This window comes from Lithobates pipiens, unplaced genomic scaffold (genome assembly GCF_037356315.1).
Source record: "Lithobates pipiens isolate NorthernLeopardFrog02 unplaced genomic scaffold, aLitPip1_a1.2 Scaffold_19, whole genome shotgun sequence".
Lineage (NCBI taxonomy): Eukaryota > Metazoa > Chordata > Amphibia > Anura > Ranidae > Lithobates > Lithobates pipiens.
Window position 1 is genome coordinate 179,885,083 of NW_027507764.1, and position 23,717 is coordinate 179,908,799.

Consider the following 23,717-nt stretch of genomic DNA (forward strand, 5'->3'; position numbering starts at 1 on the left):
ACTGTTTTGGCTCCATTTATTACTTTGTATTTGTGCAATATTGTTTTATCATGTCTTTAATGTAAAGGTTTCGGGAGCGTCTTGGAGTAAAAGTAGTGAAGGCACTGAAGAGGAACAATGATGGTGTTACCCATGCTGCTATTGACATGCTCTGTGCACTTATGTGTGTAAGTTTAGTCCATCCTTTTTCTGTTGTCATATATCTTAGACTGAAAAAATACACTAGCAATGATGGAAAATAACAGAAGCAAAAAGATATACAGAGGCTTCCTACAGAAGCATATAGGATTCCTTTTTTTTTTTTTTTTTTTCCTATTGCTGGTGTGAGAATGAAAGATAAAATATGCTGACAGTTATTTTTCTTATGCCCTCCAGTTTTCAAACAGCTAAGCACTTATTTCCATCTCTATCCACTCTTTCCTTCTATTGATATGTGCAGAGTTACACAGGGCTGTCAAGCTTGAAGTCCCTTTAACACGAGGCTGTATTTCACTGCCTGGCTTCACATTCATCTAGCTGAATAATTACAGTAATTTCTTTATCGTACATCATGGGACACGGAGCCTTAAATAATTAATGGATTATAGGCCACCTTCAGGTGATGGACACTGGTATACTCAATTCAGGAAGTTTACTCCCTGTATAACCCCTCCTCTTTCCAGGAGCACATCAGTTTTTTCGCCAGTGTCTAAGGTGTTGGTCACAAATGAAGATGTGCTCTGAGGAGCTCCAGGTGGGATCTATGCTGGATTTGAATAGATTCCATAGACCAGATCCATCCAAAGTGCCACTGAGGCCTAAGTGGATGGTGCCTGGGGCCTCGTATCCAAAGCACAAGGTTTTTGCCTGTAACACCTCTTTGTAGGGCTGGACCCTGGGAACCCTGGGCTTAGGTCTTGATACATTACCCAAAGCTTTCTGGTGGGGTGCTTTTACAGGTCCAAGGGAGTTGGAACCCCGATATCTAGGGACCTGGTCCTTGAAGGTTTGCTAAACGCAGCCCACCTTGATGGGTAAAGGTTGGATTGTCTGTTAATTCACCAAATCCTGCGGTGGGGATAAGGTAAGGGAAGAAACTTAGGAACTGAAACGTCCACCTATGTATTCTTCTATTAGAGAAAAATGTTGTCATGCCTTAAATGATCCACTAGAAGGAGTCTATGCACATACCCTAATCTGTTGTCTTCACTGTGAAGCTCAGTCTCTGTGTGGCCACAGCAGCGTGTGGAGGGGGATTTTTTTTCTCAGGTAAAAAGAAATCTGACAAAATGTTTTCTTTCTCCCCTCCTGCAGGGACTGAGGGTTAGGGGGACATCAGTGGTATACCCCCCCCCCCCCCGCCCGCACGGGGGTGCGGAGGTCCCGGACCAAAACTGCGCATGCACTGCACTGTGGGAACATTTTAAATGAAACAGAGGGGCAGATTTTTTTGAGAGGTTGGGGGGGGGGCCCTAAGCTCAGTGCTGTGAATGTCCATGAGGACACATGGCAGGTAAAGACAAATAAAACCACAGCTGGGACAGTCTCTCCTCAGCTGACGAGGAGGAAACAAAGCAGTCTGCACACAGGGACACGAGCTGTGGGGCACATGAGGGTTGCAAACTGCCATTCCTGATACAGGAAGAACACTTTTTTTCCCAGCACTAGGCTGAACTTTATAGTGGCTTTAGTGGCATGACTATATTCAGCGATTAAGTGCAATTGTATAGTGCCTTTGTTTTTGTGCTTAGGACTATGCCTGCTAAAAAACACCACAAAGACCAAAAAGGTACTAAAGGTTTCACCCCAGTCGCTAGGATCTCGAGTCGCATTTCTACGCTGTCTTCCTCACCTGAATTACCAGTTATGGAAAGCCAGGGTGAGCCATTGGAACAAATTGATGGTGCAACTGATTCTCACATCTCAGCCCCTGTATACATGACTGAAGATGTCCTTTTCTCCAACTTGCAGGGTCTGGAAGGAAGATTAGTGGCTTTAATTGCATCCTCCATTAAAATGGATAGGAAGGGTGCTAGATCCCTCTCCCCCATTTCAGAACACTTTGCAAGGGCAACAGTGGGCACAGGATGAGGTGTTGCCCTCTGGCGATCAGGAGGATAAACAAACCAATGATTCCTCTATGGAGGAAACAACGGTAAATGAACCTTTCAGCCTCACAATCTGAGAAATTGCTGATACAAACTGTTACGGAGACGGTTTGTTCCACTTTCATGCTGCCCCTAACGGAGTCTCCTGAAAACTCGGATTCTTCCTTGGGTTCCTTAGAACCTTCTCAGCCTTTGCATGCGTTTCCTGTCCATGCATTACTAGAACAGCTTATTTTTGCTAAATGGGATCACCCAGATAAGCATTTTCTCCCTCCTAAAAGATTTTCAGTTCTCTAACCTATGGAGGAGAAATTCAGAGAGATGGAAAGTACCAGCAGTTGACGCTGCGATTTCCAATGTGAATAAAAGCCTAACTTGTCCTGTAGACGATGCACAAATGTTTAAGGATTTAACAGTTAAAATCTACTGTTTCCTTGGCAGGTGCTGTTACTCACACTGCAGTCGCTGCAATAGACGTCTGTCAATCCCTAAAGGACCAATTTTGACAGGCCCTTTAAAGAGGTTCTTGCGCAACAAGCCCTGGAACTGGCTGAACTACCAAAAGCATTATGCTTTGCCATAGATGCCATTAAAGATTCTATTCACCAGGCATCTCGCCTTATGCTTGTACATATGTGTAGAATCCTGTGGTTAAAAAATTGGTCAGCCGAAGCACCATGTAAAAACCACCTAACTGGGTTCCCTTTTCATGGGGAGCGGCTAATTGGAGACGATTTGGACAAATATATCCAAAAAATTTCTAGTGGGAAAAGTACTCTTTTGCCAGTCAAAAGAAACTATTAACACCCTTCAGTTAAATGGGCTCTTTCCCCTGCTCCATGGGCTTTTGCCTCTAGGCAGTGGCGATGGCCTCCATCATCAGACTCTAGAGGAAAACCTCAGGGCCAGACCCAGGCTCAAAAGAAGTCCTGGGGTCGCAAACCTGCAAAGCAGAATCCTAAAGCCTCATCATGAAGAGGCAACCCCCTCAACAAGGTGAGGGGAAGACTTCTGCAGTTTTCAGAAGTCTGGCAAGAGGAAATTCAGGACAGTTTGGTCATCTCCACGGTAACGCTGGGGTACAAGCTGGAATTTTGGGACTTTCCACCGTCTCGTTTCCTGAGGTGAAGCGTTGCCAAAGATCCAGAGAAGAGACCATCTCTGTTTCAGGCACTAGACCGATTTAATATCTCAAGGGATGATCATACAGATCCCCAAAAAAGAGCAAGGTTTGTGGTTTTATTCAAATATTTTTATGGTAAAAAAAACAAATGGAGACGTCAGTCCCATTCTAGATATAAAAAAATGGAAATCCGTTCTTGAAGATCCGCTCCTTTTGCATGGAGACAATCAGGTCAGTCGTTTCTACCCTTCTAAGAGGAGAACTTCTGGCATCAATCGACATCAGGAATGCATATAATTACATAGTTGGTCAGGTTGAAAAAAGATACAAGTCCATCCAGTTCAACCATAAAAATAAATAAAATTAAAAAAATCGTGCAATCCAATATACCCAATTCTTTACCCACAGTTGATTCAGAGGAAGGCAAAAAACCCCACCAGGGGATGCTCCAATTTGCTACAGAAGAGGAAAAAAATCCTTCCTGATCCCCCAAGAGGCAATCGGATTTTTCCAGGATCAACTTTACCTATAAATGTTAGTGCCCAGTTATATTATGTACATTTAGGAAAGTACCCAGGCCTTTCTTAAAGCAATCTGTTGAGATGGCCAGAACCACCTCTGGCGGGAGTCTATTCCACACATCTGCATGTTCCTATATTTCCCACTCACCAAAAGTTTCTGTGGTTCAAGTTAGAACAGCAGCATTTCCAGTTTGTAGCCCTGCCATTCAGGCTATCCACAGCACCCCAGGTGTTCACAAAAGTGCTAGTACCACCTCTAGCCAGGTTAAGGGCACAGGGAATAACAGTTGTAGGGTACCTAGACAATCTATTGCTAATAGACCAGTCGGTGGCTCATTTGGAGCAAAGTGTACGCGTTACAACCAGTTATCTGGAAAGAAATCTTCCTTAATACCGCTAAAAAGACTGGCGTACTTGGGTCTAAACATAGATGCAGCTCAGGCAAAGATCAACTCCATAAGAGAGCTGGTGTGGATGGGTAGGTCAAAAGGCAATCCCGCCATTCGCCTTTGCATGAGATTGCTAGGAACCATGGTGGCTTCATTCAAAGCAGTTCCCTATGCCCAGTTCCATTCAAGACTGTTGCAAAACAGTATCCTGTCTACTTGGATACCTGTAAGGAGGTATGAGGGTATAGCCTTTGGGTGCAGTGTGCTGCAGCAGCAGTATAGGTCCTCAAGTCTGTACCTTCCAGGTTGTGTCTCCCTCCCCTCAAGTAGCATTGCTATGGGACGTCCCATTAAGTAATTACTTAAGGCTCTGTGTCCCATGATGTATGATAAAGAAAATAGGATTTTTATAACGGCTTACCTGTAAAATCCTTTTCTTGGAGTACATCATGGGACACAGCGGTCCCTACCCTCTTTTTTGGGATTTAAGTATATTGCTTTGCTACAAAAACTTATGTGCTCCTGGAAGGAGGAGGGGTTATATAGGGAGTGAACTTTCTGGATTGGGTATACCAGTGTCCATCACCTGAAGGTGGCCTATAAGCCATTAAGTAATTACGTAAGGCTCTGTGTCCCATAATGTACTCCAAGAAAAGGAATTTACAGGTAAGTTGCTATAAAAATCCTATTCGGTACCAGTTTCTGTAAACATTGGCAAAACCGTTTTCTTTTAAGTAATCTCTTCACATACAAAGTGGTAAAAAATGGGGAAGCTGTTAAAGGCCTCAGTTTATGCAGCCAAAGTTGGGGCTAGGTATCTATTTTTCTGGCTGCCAAGGTCTATTTACTCTTATTTATATGAAGGATTTGGCAGTTGTTAGGAACTTGTGATCTGCAGGTCACATTCTATCATGTGAAACTTTTTTTCCCCGTTAATGGTCTTGTTTAATCAGTTTGTTTACAGATGTCTGTATGAAGATAATCTTTTTCATACCGTTATGCTTAAGTGTGGCATTTGTGCATTTGAAGGCTGCCAGTGAGTTTCCCTAAACCCTAAGGTTTCAACTAATGTTTCTTAATTACTTCTTTATGCAGCCCATGCATGACGACTATGACCTAAGGCAAGAGCAACTGAACAAAGCATCCCTTCTCTCTTCCAAAAAGTTTCTGGAAAACTTGCTAGAAAAATTTAACTCTTATGTGGTAAGTAGATCTATAAGATGCTTTGCTTAATTTTTTCTTTTTAAAATTGACATGTTAAAATATCTTAAAGTGGTTGTAAACCCTTACAACCAACTTTGACCTACAGGTAAGCCTAGATTAAGGCTTACCTGTAGGTCCAAGAAATATCTCCTAAACCTACACAATTTAGGAGATATTTGGCGAAAGACAGGCACCGCTGTCTACGGCGCATGCGCCGTAGACAGCGGCGCGCAGGCGCACTGAGCGCGCCGCTGTCAACGGCGATATGCTGCGAGTGGCGGCTCCCGTGTGCATGCATGGGAGTGACGTCATTGCGGCTTCGCCGAATGACAGCGGCGGAGCAGCGAGACCCACCGAGAAGATGGATGCGCCGGACTACAGGGGACAGCGGTGACTTCGCTGGCTCCTGTGTCAGGTAAGTGACACATAATGGACTACTATGCGATGCATAGTAGTCCATTATGCTTTACCTTTGCAGGGAATGAAAGAGGAAGTAAACTCCATCAGGGTTTACTTCCTCTTTAAGAAAAAGGAAACTGGTGTATAATAATAATGAATATAGTTATTCTGGGTTATGGTGGACCCAGGAGAATTAAAGCACGCAATGGTTTCTTAAATGTAGATATTTCATTACAAGAAAGTCCCAATCTCATTCCTGGATCTTTTTTCCTACATTATGAAGAATATAGTGGAAAAGCAAATACAACTTTGAGGTTGATCGGAGAACTCAAAACTCCAAGAAATGGAAACTGAATAAGCTGCAGTTAGAGTTCTCACAGTTGAAGTCCTCAAGAAATTAGAAGCCGTTTAACCACTTGACCACTGGGTACTTAAACACCCTTAATAACCAGACCAATTTTCAGCTTTCGGGGCTCTCACATTTTGAATGACAATTACTCAGTCATGCAACACTGGACCTATATGAAATTTTTGTCCTTTTTTTCACACAAATGGAGCTTTCTTTTGGTGGTATTTAATCACCGCTGGGTTTTTTATTTTTTGTGCTATAAAAGAAAAAATACAGAAAATTCTGTAAAAAAATGAATTTTTCTTTGTTTCTGTTATAAAATTTAGCAGATTAGTAATTTTTTCTTTATAAATTTTGGCCAAAATTTATACTACTACATATCTTTGGTAAAAATAAGTACAAATTGGTGGATATTATTTGGTCTTTGTGAAAGTTAAAGAGTCCACAAGCTATGGTGCCAATATCTGAAAATTAATCACACCTGAAGTACTGACGGCCTATTTCAATTCTTGAGACCCTAACATGCCAGAAAAGTACAAATACCCCCCAAATGACCCCTTTTTGGAAAGAAGACATTCCAAGGTATTTAGTAAGAGGCATGATGAGTTTTTTGAAGTTGTCATTTTTTCCCACAATTCTTTGCAAAATCAAGATTTTTTTAACTTTTTTTTTTCACAAAATTGTCATATTATCAGTTTATTTCTCACACAGCATATGCATACCACAAATTACACCCCAAAACACATTCTGCTATTACTCCTGAGTACGGCAATACCACATGTGTGAGACTTTTACACAGTGTGGCCACATACAGAGGCCCAACATGCATGGAGCGCCATCAGGCGTTCTGGAGAACCCAGGACAATTCTGACATTTCTCTCCTACGTGTAAAAATCATCATTTATTTGCTAGAAAATTACATAGAATCCCAAAACATTATATATGTTTTTTTAGCAAACACCCTGGAGAATTTGCAACTTTTTATCTCGCATGGTATTTGCGCAGCAATTTTTCGAATGCTTTTTTTTTTGAAAAAAAAAAAACAGTTTGTGCTTAAAAAAAACAAAAAAAAAAACAGAGTAAATCGATACCTAACATGTCACTCTTCAAAATTGCAGAGGCTCGTGGAATGGCGCCAAACGTCTCTACTTAAAAATCCCCATAGGCGACGATTTAATTTTTTTTTACTGGTTATATGTTTTGAGTTACAGAGGAGGTCTAGGGCTAGAATTATTGCTCTCGCTCTAACGTTCGCAGCGATACCTCACATGTGTGGTTTGAACACCATTTTCATATGTGGGCGGGACTTATGTATGCGTTTGCTTCTGCATGCGAGCACATGGGGACAGGGGCGCTTGAACAATACAATTTTTTTTTTTTTTTTATTTGCTTTATTTTAGTTTGACATTTTTTCCCCCAAAAATAAATTTTTTGATCACTTTTATTCCTATTACAAAGAATGTAAACATCCCTTGTAATAGGAATATGGCATGACAGGTCCTCTTTACAGTGAGATATGGAGTCAATAAGACCCCGCATCTCACCTCTAAGCTGGGAAGCCTGAAAAAAGAAAAAAAAAAAAAAAAAAAGATTCTGGATTTGATCGTATTGGCGAGTCGGCAGAAGAACCGGAGGACAGCGGGAGGGGGGGGCGGTGTCTATGGCTGGGTATTGCAGGGTATCACCGACTATGGCTGGGTATGGCTGGGTATCTCAGAGTATGGCGTTGCAGAGTATTGCGTTGCAGAGCATTGCAGGATATTGGAGGGTGTTGCGGGAGTGTTGGCAGGGAATTGAGGGGTTAATTTTCGGTGAGCAGCGATGTGGGCACTGCAGATGCAGCCCACATCGCTGCTGACACCGATCTCTTCCCCCTCCGCTGTTCCGATCGGTACAGAGAGGGGGAAGGAGGAACCGGCGTCATAACATGACGCCGGTTTGTTTACAAGTGATCACTCCGTCATTTGAGGGAGCGATCACATGGTAAACGGCCGCTATGAGCGTCCGTTTACCGTGATTCGTGATGCGCCGGGTCCACAGGACATGGATGCTCTTGAGTGCGCACCAGGGGGAGCGCGAGACCGGAATTCTGGGAGGACGTCATATGACGGCCTCACAGAGTTAAGAAACCGCCCTGTAGCCGTCATTCGGCTATAGGGCGGTTGTTAAGTGGTTAATAAATCTGAACAGTCAACCCTGCCTATAACTGAAATATCACATCCAGCCGGAACAAGCCTATTATAAGGACATACTGCCTTTCCCTCAAAAAAGCTCATAGAATTCCTAGAGACCTTTTAAGCTAACCACAAGTGTCTGATGAAAATGCTTTTTTAATAGGACCTCATTCAGAGGGATGGCCTCTGGAATTGTGTTCTGATTGTTAATACCTACACTGACCACTTGGTCCTAGCTAGCCAAATTCTAAACCAGCCTTTCTCAATGAGGGTTCCTGCAGTGATTGTTAGGGGTTCCTTTAGTTCTATTATAGAATATTATAGTTCAATTTCTGCCTCTAAGATAAGTAACCAATAAAACCAATTATAGCTGTGAGGAGGGATCCTTCCTACTAATGACAAATGTAAAGAAAATTCTTCCCACTGACCATCACACTAATGTACTATGAACTCTAGAGTAGGTAATGATTTTAGGGATTACTTGACACTAAAATTATTTCAAGGGTTCCTCCTTGTTCAAAATGTTGAGAGACTGCTGTCTAAACTGTTGCATCGATAATGATGTTATAGTAGCATATATTCAGCTAAATGTGAATATCTGCATGACTGCTAAACACTCCTCATGCAAGTTTGCAAGGGCTCACTGAGCAGGCATGACTGGTGGTAAGTGAGCTCTTTGAGGATGCCCCACAGATGCTCAGTAAGGTTTAGGTCTGGAGACATGCTTGGCCAGTCCATCACCTTTACTCGGCTTCTTTAGCAAGGCAGTGGTTGTCTTGAAGGTGTGCTTGGGGTCGTTATCACATTGGAATACTGCCCTGCGGCTCAGTCTCTGAAGCGAGGGGTTTATGCTCTGCTTCAGTATGTTACAGTACATGTTGGCATTCATGGTTCCTTCAATGAACTGTAGCTCCCCAGTGCCGGGAGCACTCATGCAGCCCCAGACTATGACATGCCAACAACCATGCTTTACTGTAGGCAAGACACACTTGTCTTTGTACTCCTCACCTGGTTGCCGCCACACACTCTTGACATCATCTGAATAAAATAAGTTCATCTTGGTCTCATCAGTCTACAGGGCATGGTTCCAGTAATCCATGTGCTTAGTCTGCTTGTCTTCAGCAAAATGTTTGCAGGCTTTCTTGTGCATCATCTTTAGAAGAGGCTTCCTTCTGGGACAACAGTCATGCAGACCAATTTGATGCAGTGTGACGCGTATAGTCTGAGCACTGACAGGCTGACCCCCCCACCCCTTCAACCTCTGCAGCAATTCTGGCAGCACTCATACATCTATTTCCCAGCGACAACCTCTGGATATGACGCAGAGCAGGTGCACTCAACTTTTTTGCCGACGCCTGTTCTGAGTGGAACCTGTCCTGTTAAACCACTGTATGGTCTTGGCTACCATGCTGCAGCTCAGTTTCAGAGTCTTGACAATCTTCTTATAGCCTAAGCCATCTTTATGTAGAGCAAAAAAATTTTTTTTTCAGATCCTCAGAGTTGTTTGCCATAAGGTGCCATGTTGAACTTCCAGTGACCAGAATTAGAGCGATAACACCAAATTTTACACTCCTGCTCCCCATTCACATCTGAGACCTTGTAACACTAATGAGTCACACGACATTGGGGAGGGAAAATGGCTAATTGGGCCCAATTTGTACATTTTCACTTAGGGGTGTACTCACTTTTGTTGTGAGCGGTTTAGAGATTAATGGCTGTGTGAATGAGTTATTTTGTGGGGACAGCAAATTTACACTGTTATACAAGCTGTACACTCACTACTTTACATTGTAGCAAAGTGTCATTTCTTCAGTGTTGTCACATGAAAGGATATAATATATTTACAAAAATGTGAGGGGTGTACTCACTTGTGTTAGATACTATATTTGTGTGTGTGTGTATGTATATATGTATGTATGTATATGTGTGTGTATGTATGTATATGTATATATGTATATATATATATATATATATATATATATATATATATATATATATATATATATATATATATATATATATATATATATATATATATATAATTTATTTTAAATTATATAATATTGTGTTTACTTTTGTTTTTGGATGTAATACTGCTTTAATGGCTCATAAAATAAAAAAAATAAATAAAAAAAAAGTAGCAGGAAAATTGTTGAAGGGAAAAGAGGAAGAAGTAGCTAATTGGTGCCAATTAGGTAAACTAAGGGTTAATAAGAGGTTAAAGAGCGACAATTTTTATTTAAAAAGAAAAAAAACAAAAAAACCTTTTCACTTGTCATGTTGCTATAACTGACACCTGTCGATCCAAGCACATTCCTTTGATCTGCAGATTAATGAAACAGATGAGATACAAAAGAAACAATGTTTGTTACCTTGTATCACTCTGTTTTGTTTCTGAACAGGGTTGATAAACACTGTGTGCTTTTTTTTTTTTTTATAGTTTCTAGAGCTGCTGAATGTACACAGCAACTCCCATTGTCCGCAAGTGGGGGAAGGGGGAACGTGGCAGCTGGCTAATTTTAGATATATAGACACTTTTTGTAACCAAAACATGATTTCTCTTTCAATTTGTGGTTCTTCCACACGGATTGTGACATTGTTTTGTTTTTGTCTTTATTTGGTGTATAGAGCTATGGGACTGGTGCTCTGGTTATCAGCTCACTCCTGGATTTCCTCACCTTTGCTCTGTGTGCCCCATACAGTGAGACAACAGAAGGGCAGCAGTTTGACATGCTACTAGAGATGGTGGCATCAAATGGTAGAACACTCTTCAAACTTTTTCAGGTATTGCTTCATTTTCTTTTTGAAAGCACTACTTGTATTCTAATACATGCTGTTTATTGATCTAGTAGAAGTGCAGCATTTCTGTGGGCTTACAGAGGTGGCACTGATACCATTTTTAGGATTAATGTTATTAATGTCATCACTGCTATAATCTGGTTCTGAGATTAAGACCAAAATAACCCCCAGGGTAAAATACATACAGGGATTTTAAATATAGTAAGCACACCACATAACAAAAATGCTTTACCAATAAAGTTGTATTGGGCATAATACAGCATAGGTATTCATTACACTGGTAATACCAACCAGCAAAAATGCATGCATGTACAGTATATAGGTACAGTGAGCACCGCTTAAATCATATAGCAGTCAATGTTAAGAAATACAAAAATTCAGTACCCAAAATGGAAAGATGAGAAAGATAGCTGAGACAGACCCTGGTGAAGAGAGGAGGAAGAAAAACCCAACATTTCAGGGGTGTAAGGACCCCCTTTTTCAACCTCCTGCCTCAAGAATCTCCTACCTAACTTACCAGCTCAGCACATGCTCTTCTAAAGGGTGGCTGGTTAAAAATTCACAATCCAAAATATAAACAAAATGACCATGATTAGGAAAAGAGCCATGTGTAAAGCAGGTAACTGTAGTAGAAAAAACAATGTGCACCAGATTTAAGACACTGCACTTATATTTAATACAAATGTATATAAAAAGAAAGCCGTAAGCAATACATTTAAACCACAAAGGGAAAACCCCTTTCTATATCTGGACATTTACTATACACACCTTTTGTAGACTAAGCTATGCAGTTCTGTCAGTTAGCAACTCATCAAGCCTTTCAGTCTGATTATACAGTGTATGGCCAGCTTAAGTTGGAACCAGACAAGGTCAAAGAAACACTGCACAGGTCACATTCTTTAATTTCTTTGAATAGCATATAAATTCTGCTGGAGTATCGGCCTAGCTAGCCCCCCCATCTTGATGGAGATTTCACTTCCTCAATTACAGTAAACCACAGTTGTGAATGGTTTTGATTTGCGTTCCAGAAATTGCATTCTACTGGTGAGGCAGGGTCACCCATCCCCACTTCGATTCTGTGTTCACCATATCCGATTCATATCTCTGGTTGAGAAGATATATCACATTTCTGGAAGAGCAGTTTGGATTTTTTTTTCCCTGTTATTGAGTGTGTAAAATGTGCGTCTATTTCCAAAATTACATTAAGTACAATGTCCACATGGATATGCACCTCATGGTGTCTGATAAGTTCGTAACCACTTAGTACCTTTCTCTAATATTCCGTGATCTCGGTACAAAAAGAGGGGGCTCTTTGAATGTATCTGTCAATTTTGGGTTGCTACTCAGAACATGCCAATGTTTCCTTGTAATTTGATGCACCTGGGGAGAATGAGATGAAAAGGTTAATATTGTTGATATACACCTCAATGTTTCTTTGCTGCAAAATTTCAGAAGCTAGTGTCTAGGTTTTTGGAATGCTTTCTCTAGTGCTTCCTGTAGTACATGTTTGTCATAACCTTGATTATATGAAATACTCCAGCATCCTAACTGCCTGATCATACTACATTGCATCTGAGGATGCTATTCTGACTGTATGGCAACCCACATTTTAGATCCTCTGGAAACATTTTCTGTGCAAGTATGTATTACTGTCGGTATGTGTTTGCGTTTGTATGTACATTGGTTTCACAAGAATCTCCAAAAAGTGTGTATCTGTTTTACTGTATTCCAAAGTGAAGAGATCGTCGAGTGACATTCTTCCAGCCGTGCCCTTAATTCTGCCTCAGTACTATGCCAGATGAAGAAATCATCATGTGTTTATATGTGAGCAATATAAGGTCATGTCCCAGGTACAGTGGATTTCCATATACATAGCTCTCCTCAGTGTGCCATAATCAAAAACTTGGCATACCTAGGGGCCGAATTGGACCCCATAGCTGTGCCTCGGCATTGCTGGTAACAATCACCATTGAAACAGAAGTAATTCTTTATCAGAATCATTTTCCAAAAGCTCTAGAGAAAGAAACCATATTGAGGGGTAGAGTCATACCATTCAGCCCTTCCTTGTGTGGAATAGATGTGTAAAGATAGCACACAGCCATGCTACATATGCAGCAACCCCTAGGTATTGTTCCTATATGACTAAGGTTAAAAAAACAGTGCTGTATTGCAGAAATGAATTTATACCTTCCACCCTGGGAAGCAGAACCTGCAGTGGTGCGCAAAAATAAAATGCCTGAGTGTACAAAAGTACATGTGAAAGCCACAAACAAAGTTCACTTAAAGGTTTGTCTCTAGTTCACCCCCCAAAGAATTTGGGCTGTACCCTGACACATCTCCCTCCAACCCCCTGCCCCTCCTCCCTCAGGGTCGCAAGGCCCATGACAGGGGCAAGGCTCAACCTGGTCCACCTAGACAAAAGGCCTGGCAGGCCCTTCTCCTCATGGCCAGCCAAAGCCGACCACCGGGTTCTAGGTGAGGGGCACTCCTGAAGAGAGACCCCCAGTTCAGGGGAGCAAGAAACCTAATGGCTACATATCCTCCCACTAGACTTGAGGGCAGGCTCACACCTTCCATGCAGGTGAGAAAAGAAAGTACAACAGAACAAAAAGTGAGAGAAAAATACATTTATAGAAGCAGAAACTGATAAATAAAAATGGCTATAGACTGGAAGACCGAATTGTTCCTGGCCACAATGAGACGGCCTGGTGGTTTTGTGGGGTGCTTGTGGATCTTATGGATGCAATAAAACAATGGGATTATTAGAAAATCAGTAACCAAGAATTTGAGTTTTTTTTTTATTAATGGTGCCTTGTTCTCAAGCATTCATATTGACCTTGACTATCGTAGCCCCCACTAGTGGATTATTTTGCAGTATACCTTCCTATTAGATAATTGTCGTATCACTTCAGCATGGTAATTTAATTTGTTCAGCACCACGGTAGTTCTACTGTTGTAAGCTGGCTTAAAGACAAAATTATTATTATTATTATTATACACGATTTATATAGCGCCAACAATTTACGTAGTGCTTTACAATGTAGAGGGGGGGGGCAGCATAATTACAGTACAGTTCAATGCAGAAGGGACTGGAGGGCCCTGCTTGTAGAGCTTGCATTCTAAAGAAAGGGGGTGGTGGTACAAAAGGTAATAGATGCGGGGAATGATTTCATGGGGGTGGCTCAGGGACAGTTGTTAGGTGGGTGTGGGATAGGCTTCCCTGAATAAGTGAGTTTTCAGGGATGTCCTAAAGGTGGAGATATTGGGGGCTGATCAGACATACCGGGGGAATAGAGTTCCAGAGGATGGGAGGGGCTCTGGAGAAGTCCTGAAGGTGAGCATCGGAGGAGGTAACAAGGGAGCTAGAGAGCAGGAGATCCTGGGAGGAGCTCTTTGTTTTCGCAACATGTTTTAAGAGATGTCCATTCTTCCCACGATAAATACCCATGGGGTTGTCCATGCCACTGTTGCCAACGCATGCTTTTAACATCCCTCCTGTAGCAGGGTTCCACCGTGTACAAACTTATTTTGATCAGTGCAACTCCTCAGTTTCCTGCAAATCATCACGTTCATCCCAGGAGAAGAAAAACTTGATTGAGTTTGATTTGTGCTAACTTCAAAATAGGCACATAATCTTAATGTACAAAAGAATATTTCAAAGTCAATGTCCACCTCTAATCTGTAACCCAAATAGTTTGGGACAAATACCAACCTTTTATTCAGTAGTTGGACTTCCCCTTTGGATAAAGGGTATGAGGAGAGATTTACTACTAGGTTTTCCTTCCTTGCTTTGACTGTCCAAATCATTTGGTAGAGGGGGGATTATGGTGTTGGGGTTGTTTTTCAGGGGTTGGACTTAGTTCCAGTGAAGGGATCTCGTAAGGCGTCAGCAAGACATTTTGGACAATTTCATGATCCCAACTTTTTGGGAACAGTTTGGGGATGACCCCTTCCTGTTACAACATGACTACAACACCAGTGCACAAAGCAAGGTCCAGAAAGACATGCATGAGCGAGTTTGGGGTGGAGGAACTTGACTAGCCTGCACTTCAACCCGATAGAACACCTTTTGGTTGAATTAGAGTGGAGACTGCGAGCTAGGCCTTCTCGTCCAACATCAGTGCCTGATCTTACAAATGCGCTTCTGGAAGAATGGTCAAACATTCCCATACACACACTCCTAATACTTGTGGACAGCCTTCCCAGAAGAGTTGAAGCAGTTGTAGCTGCTAAAGGTGGGCAAAATCAATATTGAACCCTACAGACTAAGACTGGGATGCCATTAACTGCTTCAGCCCCAGAAGATTTTACCCCCTTCCTGACCAGAGCACTTTTTGCGATTCGGCACTGCGTTGCTTTAACTGACAATTGCGCGGCTGTGCGAAGTTGCACCCAAACAAAATTGATGTCCTTTTTTTTTCCCCCACAAATAACGCTTTCCTTTGGTGGTATTTGATCACCTCTACAGTTTTTATTTTTTGAGCTATAAACAAAAAAGGCGTCAGTTTTGAAAAAAAAAAAAATTTTTTTAAACTTTTTGCTATAATAAATGTCCCCCAAAAATATATAAAAAAAACTATTTTTTTTTCCTCAGTTTAGGCCGATATGTATTCTTCTACATATTTGTGGTAAAAAGAAAAAGCAATAAGCGTATATTTATTGAAAGTTGTAGCATCTACAAAATAGGGCATAGTTTTATGGCATTTTTATTATAAATTTTTTATTTTTTTTACCAGTAATGGTGGCAATCTGCGATTTTTATTGGGACTGCGACATTATGGTGGACACGTCAGACAATTTTGACACATTTTTGGGACCATTGGCATTTTTACAGCGATCAGTGCTATAAAAATGCATTGATTACTGCAAAAATGTCACTGGCAGGGAAGGGGTTAACACTAGGGAACGATCAAGGGGTTCATGTTTTCCCTACTGTGTGCTTTAACTGAAGGGGGGAGTGGACTGTGTAGGGGAAGAGATAGATCGCTGTTCATACTCTGTATGAACAGACGATCTGTCACTTCTCCCCTCAGAGAACCGGAAACTGTGTGTTTACACCAGTGTTTCTCAAATTCAGTCCTCAGGCCCCCCCAACAGGTCATGTTTTCAGGTTTTCCATTATTTTTCACAGGTGATTTGATCAGTTTCACTGCCTTAGCAATTGCCACAGCCGTTTCATCTGAGGGAAATCCTGAAAACATGACCTGTTGGGGGGGCCTGAGGACTGGATTTGAGAAACACTGGTTTACACACACAGATCTCGGTTCTCTCTGTGCTCTGAGCGATTGCGGGAGCCCGGTGGTGAATGCGACCGCCGGGCACTTGCATCGGCTCCATGGGTGAGCAGGGGGCATGCACGCACCTCTAGTGGCCACAAGGCGAAGCAACGTTGCATAATGTCGTTTTGCCTAGGCCTGCCATTCTGCCTCAGGCGGCTGGTTGGCAAGTGGTTAAAGTCTGTGTGTGTAAAGGCAGTTGTCACAATACTTTTGGCAATAGTTTATATACAGTGAGCAGAAACCCTATAGACACAACACTAAATTATTAAGGATGAGCCAAACACCCCCCGGTTCGGTTCGCACCAGAACCTGTGAACAGACCTAAACTTCATGTGAACTTTAGAACCCTATTAAAGTCTATGGGACTCTAACGTTCAAAATCTAAAGTGCTAATTTTAAAGGCTATAATGCAAGTTATTGTCCTAAAAAGTGTTTGGGGACCTGGGACCTGCCCCAGGGGACATGTATCAATGCAAAAAAAGTTTTAAAAATGGCCGTTTTTTCGGGAGCAGTGATTTTATAATGCTTAAAGTAAAACAATAAAAGTGTAATATTCCTTTAAATTTCGTACCTGGGGGGTGTGTATAGTATGCCTGTGAAGGGGCGCATGTTTCCCGTGCTTAGAACTGTCCCTACACAAAGTGTCATTTCTGCAGGAAAAAAAGTAATTTAAAATTGCTCGCGGCTATAATGAATTGTCGGCTCCCCGTACTACAGAGAACAGTCATTGAAAGTCATTGATTTAAAAAAAAAAAATAAATCGTGGTGTTCCCCCAAATTCAATTACCAGGCCCTTCAGGTCTGGTATGGATTTTAAGGGGAACCCCGCATCAAAAAAAAAAAAAAAAAGATGATGTGGGGTTTTCCCTAAATATCCATACCAGATCCTTTATCCGAGCACACAACCTGGCAGGCCGCAGGAAAAGAGGGGGGACGAGAGAGCGCCACCCCCTCCTGAACCGTACCAGGCCACATGCCCTCAATGATGGGAGGATGCTTTGGGGGTCTTTGACCCCTCAAAGCACCTTGTCCCCATGTTGATGGGGACAAGGGCCTCATCCCCCACAACCCTGGCCGGTGGTTTTGGGGGTCTGCGGGCGGGGGGCTTATCAGAATCTGGAAGCCCCCTTTAACAAGGGGGCTCCCAGATTCCGGCCCCCCGTTTGAAATGGTAAGGGGGTACAAAATTACCCCTACCATTTCACAAAGAAAGTGTAAAAGAATGTTAAAAAAGACACACACCGTTGCAAAAGTCCTTTATTAAAAATAAAAAATGGGTGATCTCTCCCTCCAGCGCATCCATCCTCTGTCTCCACTGGTGGAGACACTGTGGGGATCCTGGCAGCCTGACATTTCTTATGACAGGGCCACCCGTCACCTGACCCCACCCCCCTCTGACGCAAGTGGGAAAGCCTGGCTTCCCCAATGACGTGTGGGTCACCCCGCCCCCCTCTGATGTAATGGAAACCTGCGTTACAGCAGAGGGGGACGGGGTCACCCACATGTCAAAGTTCTGTTGACATTTGTCATATCAGTGTAAAGACCGACATCAGGTAAATGTACAAGCCGATTCAAAAAAATGACTTGATGATTTTATAGGAAATACATCACTGATATGTGACTGTTTTATGTATTAGCGTAAAGTTCTATTATTTTTGCACTTAGAATATGATAGGCCCTTGCGGTGATCCCCTGCGTACTGCAAGTGTTAACTACTCATTAGGTCTAGTGCTCCTGGTTCTTCCCCACACATTCCTCTTGCCCCCACCAGGTACAATACAAGGCTAATGGGAGGGAAGCATGGGAGCCGTCCGGCTGAGTATCTATGGTCCTCTAGAAGTCAGACTTACACTTCTGCATCTGGTAAAATGCGACAGTGCATCTTATATTGACAGCAAGACTGTGATTATCAGTGTGGCAAGATTTTGTTCAAGAATAAAGTTCAATTGTAGCATGCAGTGTGTTTATATGCTGATTTTCTGATATGATTGTGGGGTTTATTTACTAAAGCTGGAGAGCGCCAAATCGGGCTCACTTCTGCCACCTATGTGTGTTTAATGTCCGCAGTTCTGTAGTATGTACTGCTCTGTGCAAAATATTGTTTGTTTTTGTTTGGTGAAAAAAATGAGTCTGTTATAACACACTTCTGTTTTCTTGTAGCATCCATCCATGGCCATTGTAAAAGGAGCTGGTTTAGTAATGAAGGCTATCATAGAAGTAGGTATATTAATGGTAATTGAGAAATGCAACAACTTTTCAGTCTGACATTGTTACAATTTAGATATTCAGTTTGTTTTTCATTACTGCTGAATTTCATGGGTCTCCAAGAGCCATGTCAGATAGGTGATTCTGCAAAACCTCACCAGTGGTAAAATCACCCACCTTCACTAAAGCCTCATACACACGATCGGACTTTGTACAAACTTTCCCGTGGACTTTTGAACAAAGGGCATTGGCCATAAATTTGTATTGCGTACACACGATAGAGCTTTTTAGGAAACAAACACGAACGTAGTGACGACACTTCAAAAGAGGACGTTCAATTACTCCGCTGCCACCCTTTGGTCAACTTCTGTATTGTTGTCTGATCTTTTGCATTGGTTCTGAGCATGCGTGTTTGTACTTTGTACAAAAATCCGATGGTTTTGTGTACACACGATCAGACTTTGCTCCATCGGACTTATGTTGTCAAAAAGTTTGTCCATTCGCATAGCCAGCAAAACTCCGATGAAAACCGAAAAAGTTTGTCCGATGGAGCGTACACACGGTCGCATGTAGCTTAAAATGGGTAATTTGCATGTTTGTTGTCAAAAAGTCAGTTTGTGTATATGGGCCTTTAGAAAGTCTTTTCCTGCATCTGACATATACTCAAGAAAAGTCAGCTTTTATACTTTTAGCATCCCAATCATGAAATATATGTATCAAGTTGAAAAAGACCATAATTAAAATAGTATACCCATAAATTAATGTATAAACGATTTATTGCCTACTAAACATTTCACTAATTGAAGTGGTAATTGCTGGAAGAAAAACAAAACCAGTTTTTACATATTTTGCTTAATAGCAAACGTGTCTTAATTGTCAAATTACACTTTTTTTTTTTATACTTTAAACGACATACTGACAATAGATTAATTTGTTGTGTATGCAGTCACTTCAATATTCCTTTTTTGTTTAAGGAAGCAGACAAAGAAATTGCAACAAAGATGCAAGAGCTTGCTCTCAGTGAAGGTGCCTTACCTCGACACTTGCACACTGCCATGTTTACAATAAGTGTTGATCAGAGAATGCTTACAAACAGGTGGGTAGACCTGAGGAATTGGGTTGTTTTTTCTCTGCCTCTTCTGCTCTGTGTATGTGACTGCAGAGAGCCATTACACATTGCACTTCCCTTTCATGTAAACCTGATATAGAACATTTTATTTGCATTCAGAACTCTCTGCACCCCATACCACCACTAGACAGTGACATGTAGCAGAAAAAGGAAATGACTTATAAAACGACATGGAATACTTTGGTCTACCAATTTCCAAGTTTACCAATCTAGTTTGTCAGGTGACTCAAGCGTGGAGCTTAGTCATTCTTCCATATTTTTTATTTTTGTAATACATGCATTTGTCTTAAAGCAGATCTCCCATCTTCTGGCAGGTCATGTGATATCCTAGGACTTTGTTTGCAGCAGTATTCAGTACTCGAGGAAGCTGCACAGGTGTAATGACATCAGCATTGCTTTCTGCAGTATTGAACTTCGAGCTAAGGCTGGCATTGACACATTAAGCTACATTTTACTCTAATATCTTACATTGTGCACTAACTGTGGAAAATTATATAATAAAACTATTGTTTTTCTCCATTTTTATTTACATTGGACTGTGTTTTTCAGACAGTTGAGCAGACACTTAGTGGGTCTTTGGACAGCAGAAAATACAACATCTTTTAATTTGCTCAAGCGCATTTTGGTAAGAGAAGTTAATCTAACTTTGTGTATGAACTGTTTGTGTCAGATTTTTTTTTGTGAATTTTACCATGTTATTTTGGTTCTATATTATGGTCATATTTACTGGATATAGTTAGTATATTGTTGGACAATGCCTCTGAAAACATCTTGTTTCTTCAATTCCCCAGCCAGCAGGTTTGTTAATATACCTGGACAGTAAGGATCCAGTACCAGAAAAGGATATTGATCGAATGCATATCAGGGATAATTTAAAAATTGCAACTGTAAGTTTTTATCGCACATTTTCATTTTTATTGTCATGTAGCTCAGTTGCAATAAAATTGCAGCAGGGCCCAAGGATTGTTTAACTGTTCTTTCATTTTTATGTTTAAACCAAAGGAACTTCCCCGTGCTGTCTGTTGGAACAGGAAGTGATGGGAAATCTCTGCAGGGGAACAAAAACTAACACCTATTTTTCAGTAAGATAGGGAAGGGTTGTAACCTGTCTGGTTATTGTTACTGTTTTTGTCTTTCAGTCCCAGTTACAGTGGTTTCCCCTCATTTCTTGTTCTGGTGTTACAGGGCCAAATGGGTGATGGACAGTGATAAACATATTTTACTATTTCCAGTGTATTAAAAAAATGGCTTTTGTTGGGCTTTCGTTAAAATTAGCCAGCCCTCCCTGATACGGTACACTATTCCTCCCACTGACACCAACAATGGGGCATAATTCTTACCACTGATAACAAATATGGGTCACTATTCCTTCCCCTAATATCAAAGCTAGGGCATTGTTTACTCCCACTGATGCCAGGACAATATCTACCCCCACTGGCCACAGTCTAGCCCCCCTAATGTCTGGAGGACAGTAAATTGGCCCTTTGTTTAGAAAGTTTGGAGACAGCTGGTGAATATGTAAACCTACTGTGTTGCAGCAGTAGTAAAGGACGATAAATGTTTAAGGGCTAACTCATGGGTTATCCTGCAAATATTCGTTTTGTAGTGAGTTGTCTTATAATGGTTGGTTCTAAAGCAAATTATTATTAATGATTGTTACTGTCACAATGTATTATGGCAGGATCACACCAAAACTCAGAGTGAGAAAGGCACGTTCCGTGTGTGTTTCCTGCACGGCACTCAAAACAATACTGCCTTTGTGATCTGCTGCAGGTGCCAATGTAGTATGAACAGCACCTCAAACATGGATTGTAAATGCAGTGCATTTGCGGGATCCAAAGTGCATTGCACCATGGTAGCTTGGTATTTGGAGCGGTGCGTTTTTTTAAGTAGAGCATGCGCTATTTTCTCTGTGACCCAGTATGATTTCAGCCCATTCAAAAATGGGTTGCAAGATCGTATCGCATGGGAAAGTGCAAGCTCACCTGCGAACTGGCTCTTACGCCTCAAAATCTAGCCCTGTAACTTTGAATTTTTTTTATATACACATTTAATTTTTTTTGTGTATTACTGCCTTTCATTAGGACCAATATGGACAATTCAACAAAGTCCCTGAGTGGCAAAGGATTGCTGGAAAAGCTGCCAAGGAAGTTGAAAAATTTGCCAAGGAAAAAGTTGACTTGGTGTTGTTGCACTGGAGGGATAGGATGGGAATAGCCCAAAAAGAGGTATGTTGTGGTATAATTGTAAAAGGTTGTGCTAAAATTAAATCTTTAAATCCATTTGCTGCTAGGCTCTATTTACATCAATGTTATGACACCCATGTCCTTTACCATGTTCCGTGACAAAATACTGGATTATGGGTGAAGTAAAATGGTAATCAGTGGGCACTGTTAAGGTCTACCATCATGGAGGCAACTTGAATTTGTCAGGAAACTTACTAGGAGTAAACGGAAGAAAGAAAACAATATGGTTCCCTAAAAAGGAACATAGTATAGTAAGGAGAAAAAAAATGCATATAGGAGATTTTATAAAACAGAAAGTGTAGATGATAGAGAAGTGTATAAAAAGAGGCTAAACACATCGAGTGCTGCCAAAGTTCAGAAAGAGGATTAAATGACAATCTATTTAGAAAGGAGATAAAAGGTACATTGGTGATAAATGGGGAAGAAAAAAATAAAATAAAATAAGATCACTAAAATAAAAAACTGCGCACTTACGTTGAGCGAGACCTGGATGTAGCAAGCAATTTAAACAATTGCTTCTTTTCAATCTTCTCAGAAATAAATTGCACTAATAACAAGTTGCGGGACCATATTGGTTCTAGTAATCAGTGTTCATTTTCAGGTGACAGAGGAACTTGCTCATTTAAAGCTGAGTAAAGCAAATGGGCCTTTATGGTATTCCTCACAGAATTTTTAGAGAACTTCAAGGTGTAGTTGTTGGACAATTAAGAGATCTTTTTAATCAATCTCATTTAACAGGAGAAGTTTCCCATGACTGGCGGACAGCTAATATTGTACCTATCCACAAGAAGAATAGAAAGTTAAAAGCTGGCAATTACAAGCCAGTGAGTTTAACATGTAGCCAAGTTAATGTGATCACTTCTAAACAGAAGGATTATTGATCAATTTTTACAATTTACTGGACCCAAAGCAGCATGGCTTTACTTAGGGCAGATCATGTCAGACTAACCTGACTGAATTCTTTGATTATATTTCCATTGTTTTGAATCAGGGTGGAGCTTGATTTCAGGAAAGCATTTGATACAGTTGCACATAATAATTTTATAAAAAAAAAAAAGAGGGCATAACTGTTGGGTGGTTTAGTGGATATGCAGTTGGCTAAAGGGTAGATACCAGAGTATGGTTGTAAATGGGGTTCATTTGGAATGGAGACGCGTCACTAGTGGTATACCACAAGGCTCTGTACTAGGTCCTGTTCTATTTAATCTACAAATCTATATGTAAGTGATATAACTAAAGGTTTTGTTGGTAAGGGATTTATTTTTGCTGATGATACAAAGATGTGTAATGAGGTGGATATCCCTGGAGGTGTCTGTAACGTGGAACATGATTTGGCATTGCTGGAAGATTGGTCAAAGCATTGGAAATTCCAATTCAGTGTTTCTAAATGTAAAATAATGCACCTAAGAAAATAAAATATCTTGATAGACTACATGATTAGGTACAGTGTTGACCAACACAACAGAGGAAAAACATTTAGGAGTACTTCTTTCAGATGACTGCAAAATGAGCAAACCGTGTAGCTAAAAGCAAATAGAATTCTAGGATGCATCACTAGAGGAGTCATCAGCAGGAGGTCCTGATCTGGAGACCTCACTTACAAAAATATATTGGTAAGTTAAAACGGGTGCAGGGCAACAAAAATGGTGAAAGGTCTGAGGGATAAGACATTTAAGGAGACACTTCAGGAACTTAATAGCTACAGTCTGGAAGAAAGAAAGGAAGCGCTTTGACTTCAATCTTTAAATACATTAAGAGGGTGAATATGGTTCATGAGGGCAGTATTGTCAGTATGAAATCGAAATCAAAAGCAC

The 23,717-nt window shown here is 41.1% G+C and overlaps 1 protein-coding gene across 1 annotated transcript in view; it reads left to right on the plus strand.

The window, feature by feature from the left end:
- The window catches only part of DNAJC13 (DnaJ heat shock protein family (Hsp40) member C13), a 270,970-nt gene that overhangs the window by 130,217 nt on the left and 117,036 nt on the right, over window positions 1-23,717 (plus strand). The window contains exons 13-21 of the mRNA XM_077491519.1: window positions 68-167; window positions 5,216-5,323; window positions 10,874-11,029; window positions 18,484-18,540; window positions 19,503-19,624; window positions 20,207-20,282; window positions 20,449-20,544; window positions 21,742-21,885; window positions 22,115-22,129. Coding sequence (XP_077347645.1) covers window positions 68-167; window positions 5,216-5,323; window positions 10,874-11,029; window positions 18,484-18,540; window positions 19,503-19,624; window positions 20,207-20,282; window positions 20,449-20,544; window positions 21,742-21,885; window positions 22,115-22,129 — 874 coding nt within the window. The remainder of the gene's footprint in view (window positions 1-67; window positions 168-5,215; window positions 5,324-10,873; window positions 11,030-18,483; window positions 18,541-19,502; window positions 19,625-20,206; window positions 20,283-20,448; window positions 20,545-21,741; window positions 21,886-22,114; window positions 22,130-23,717) is intronic.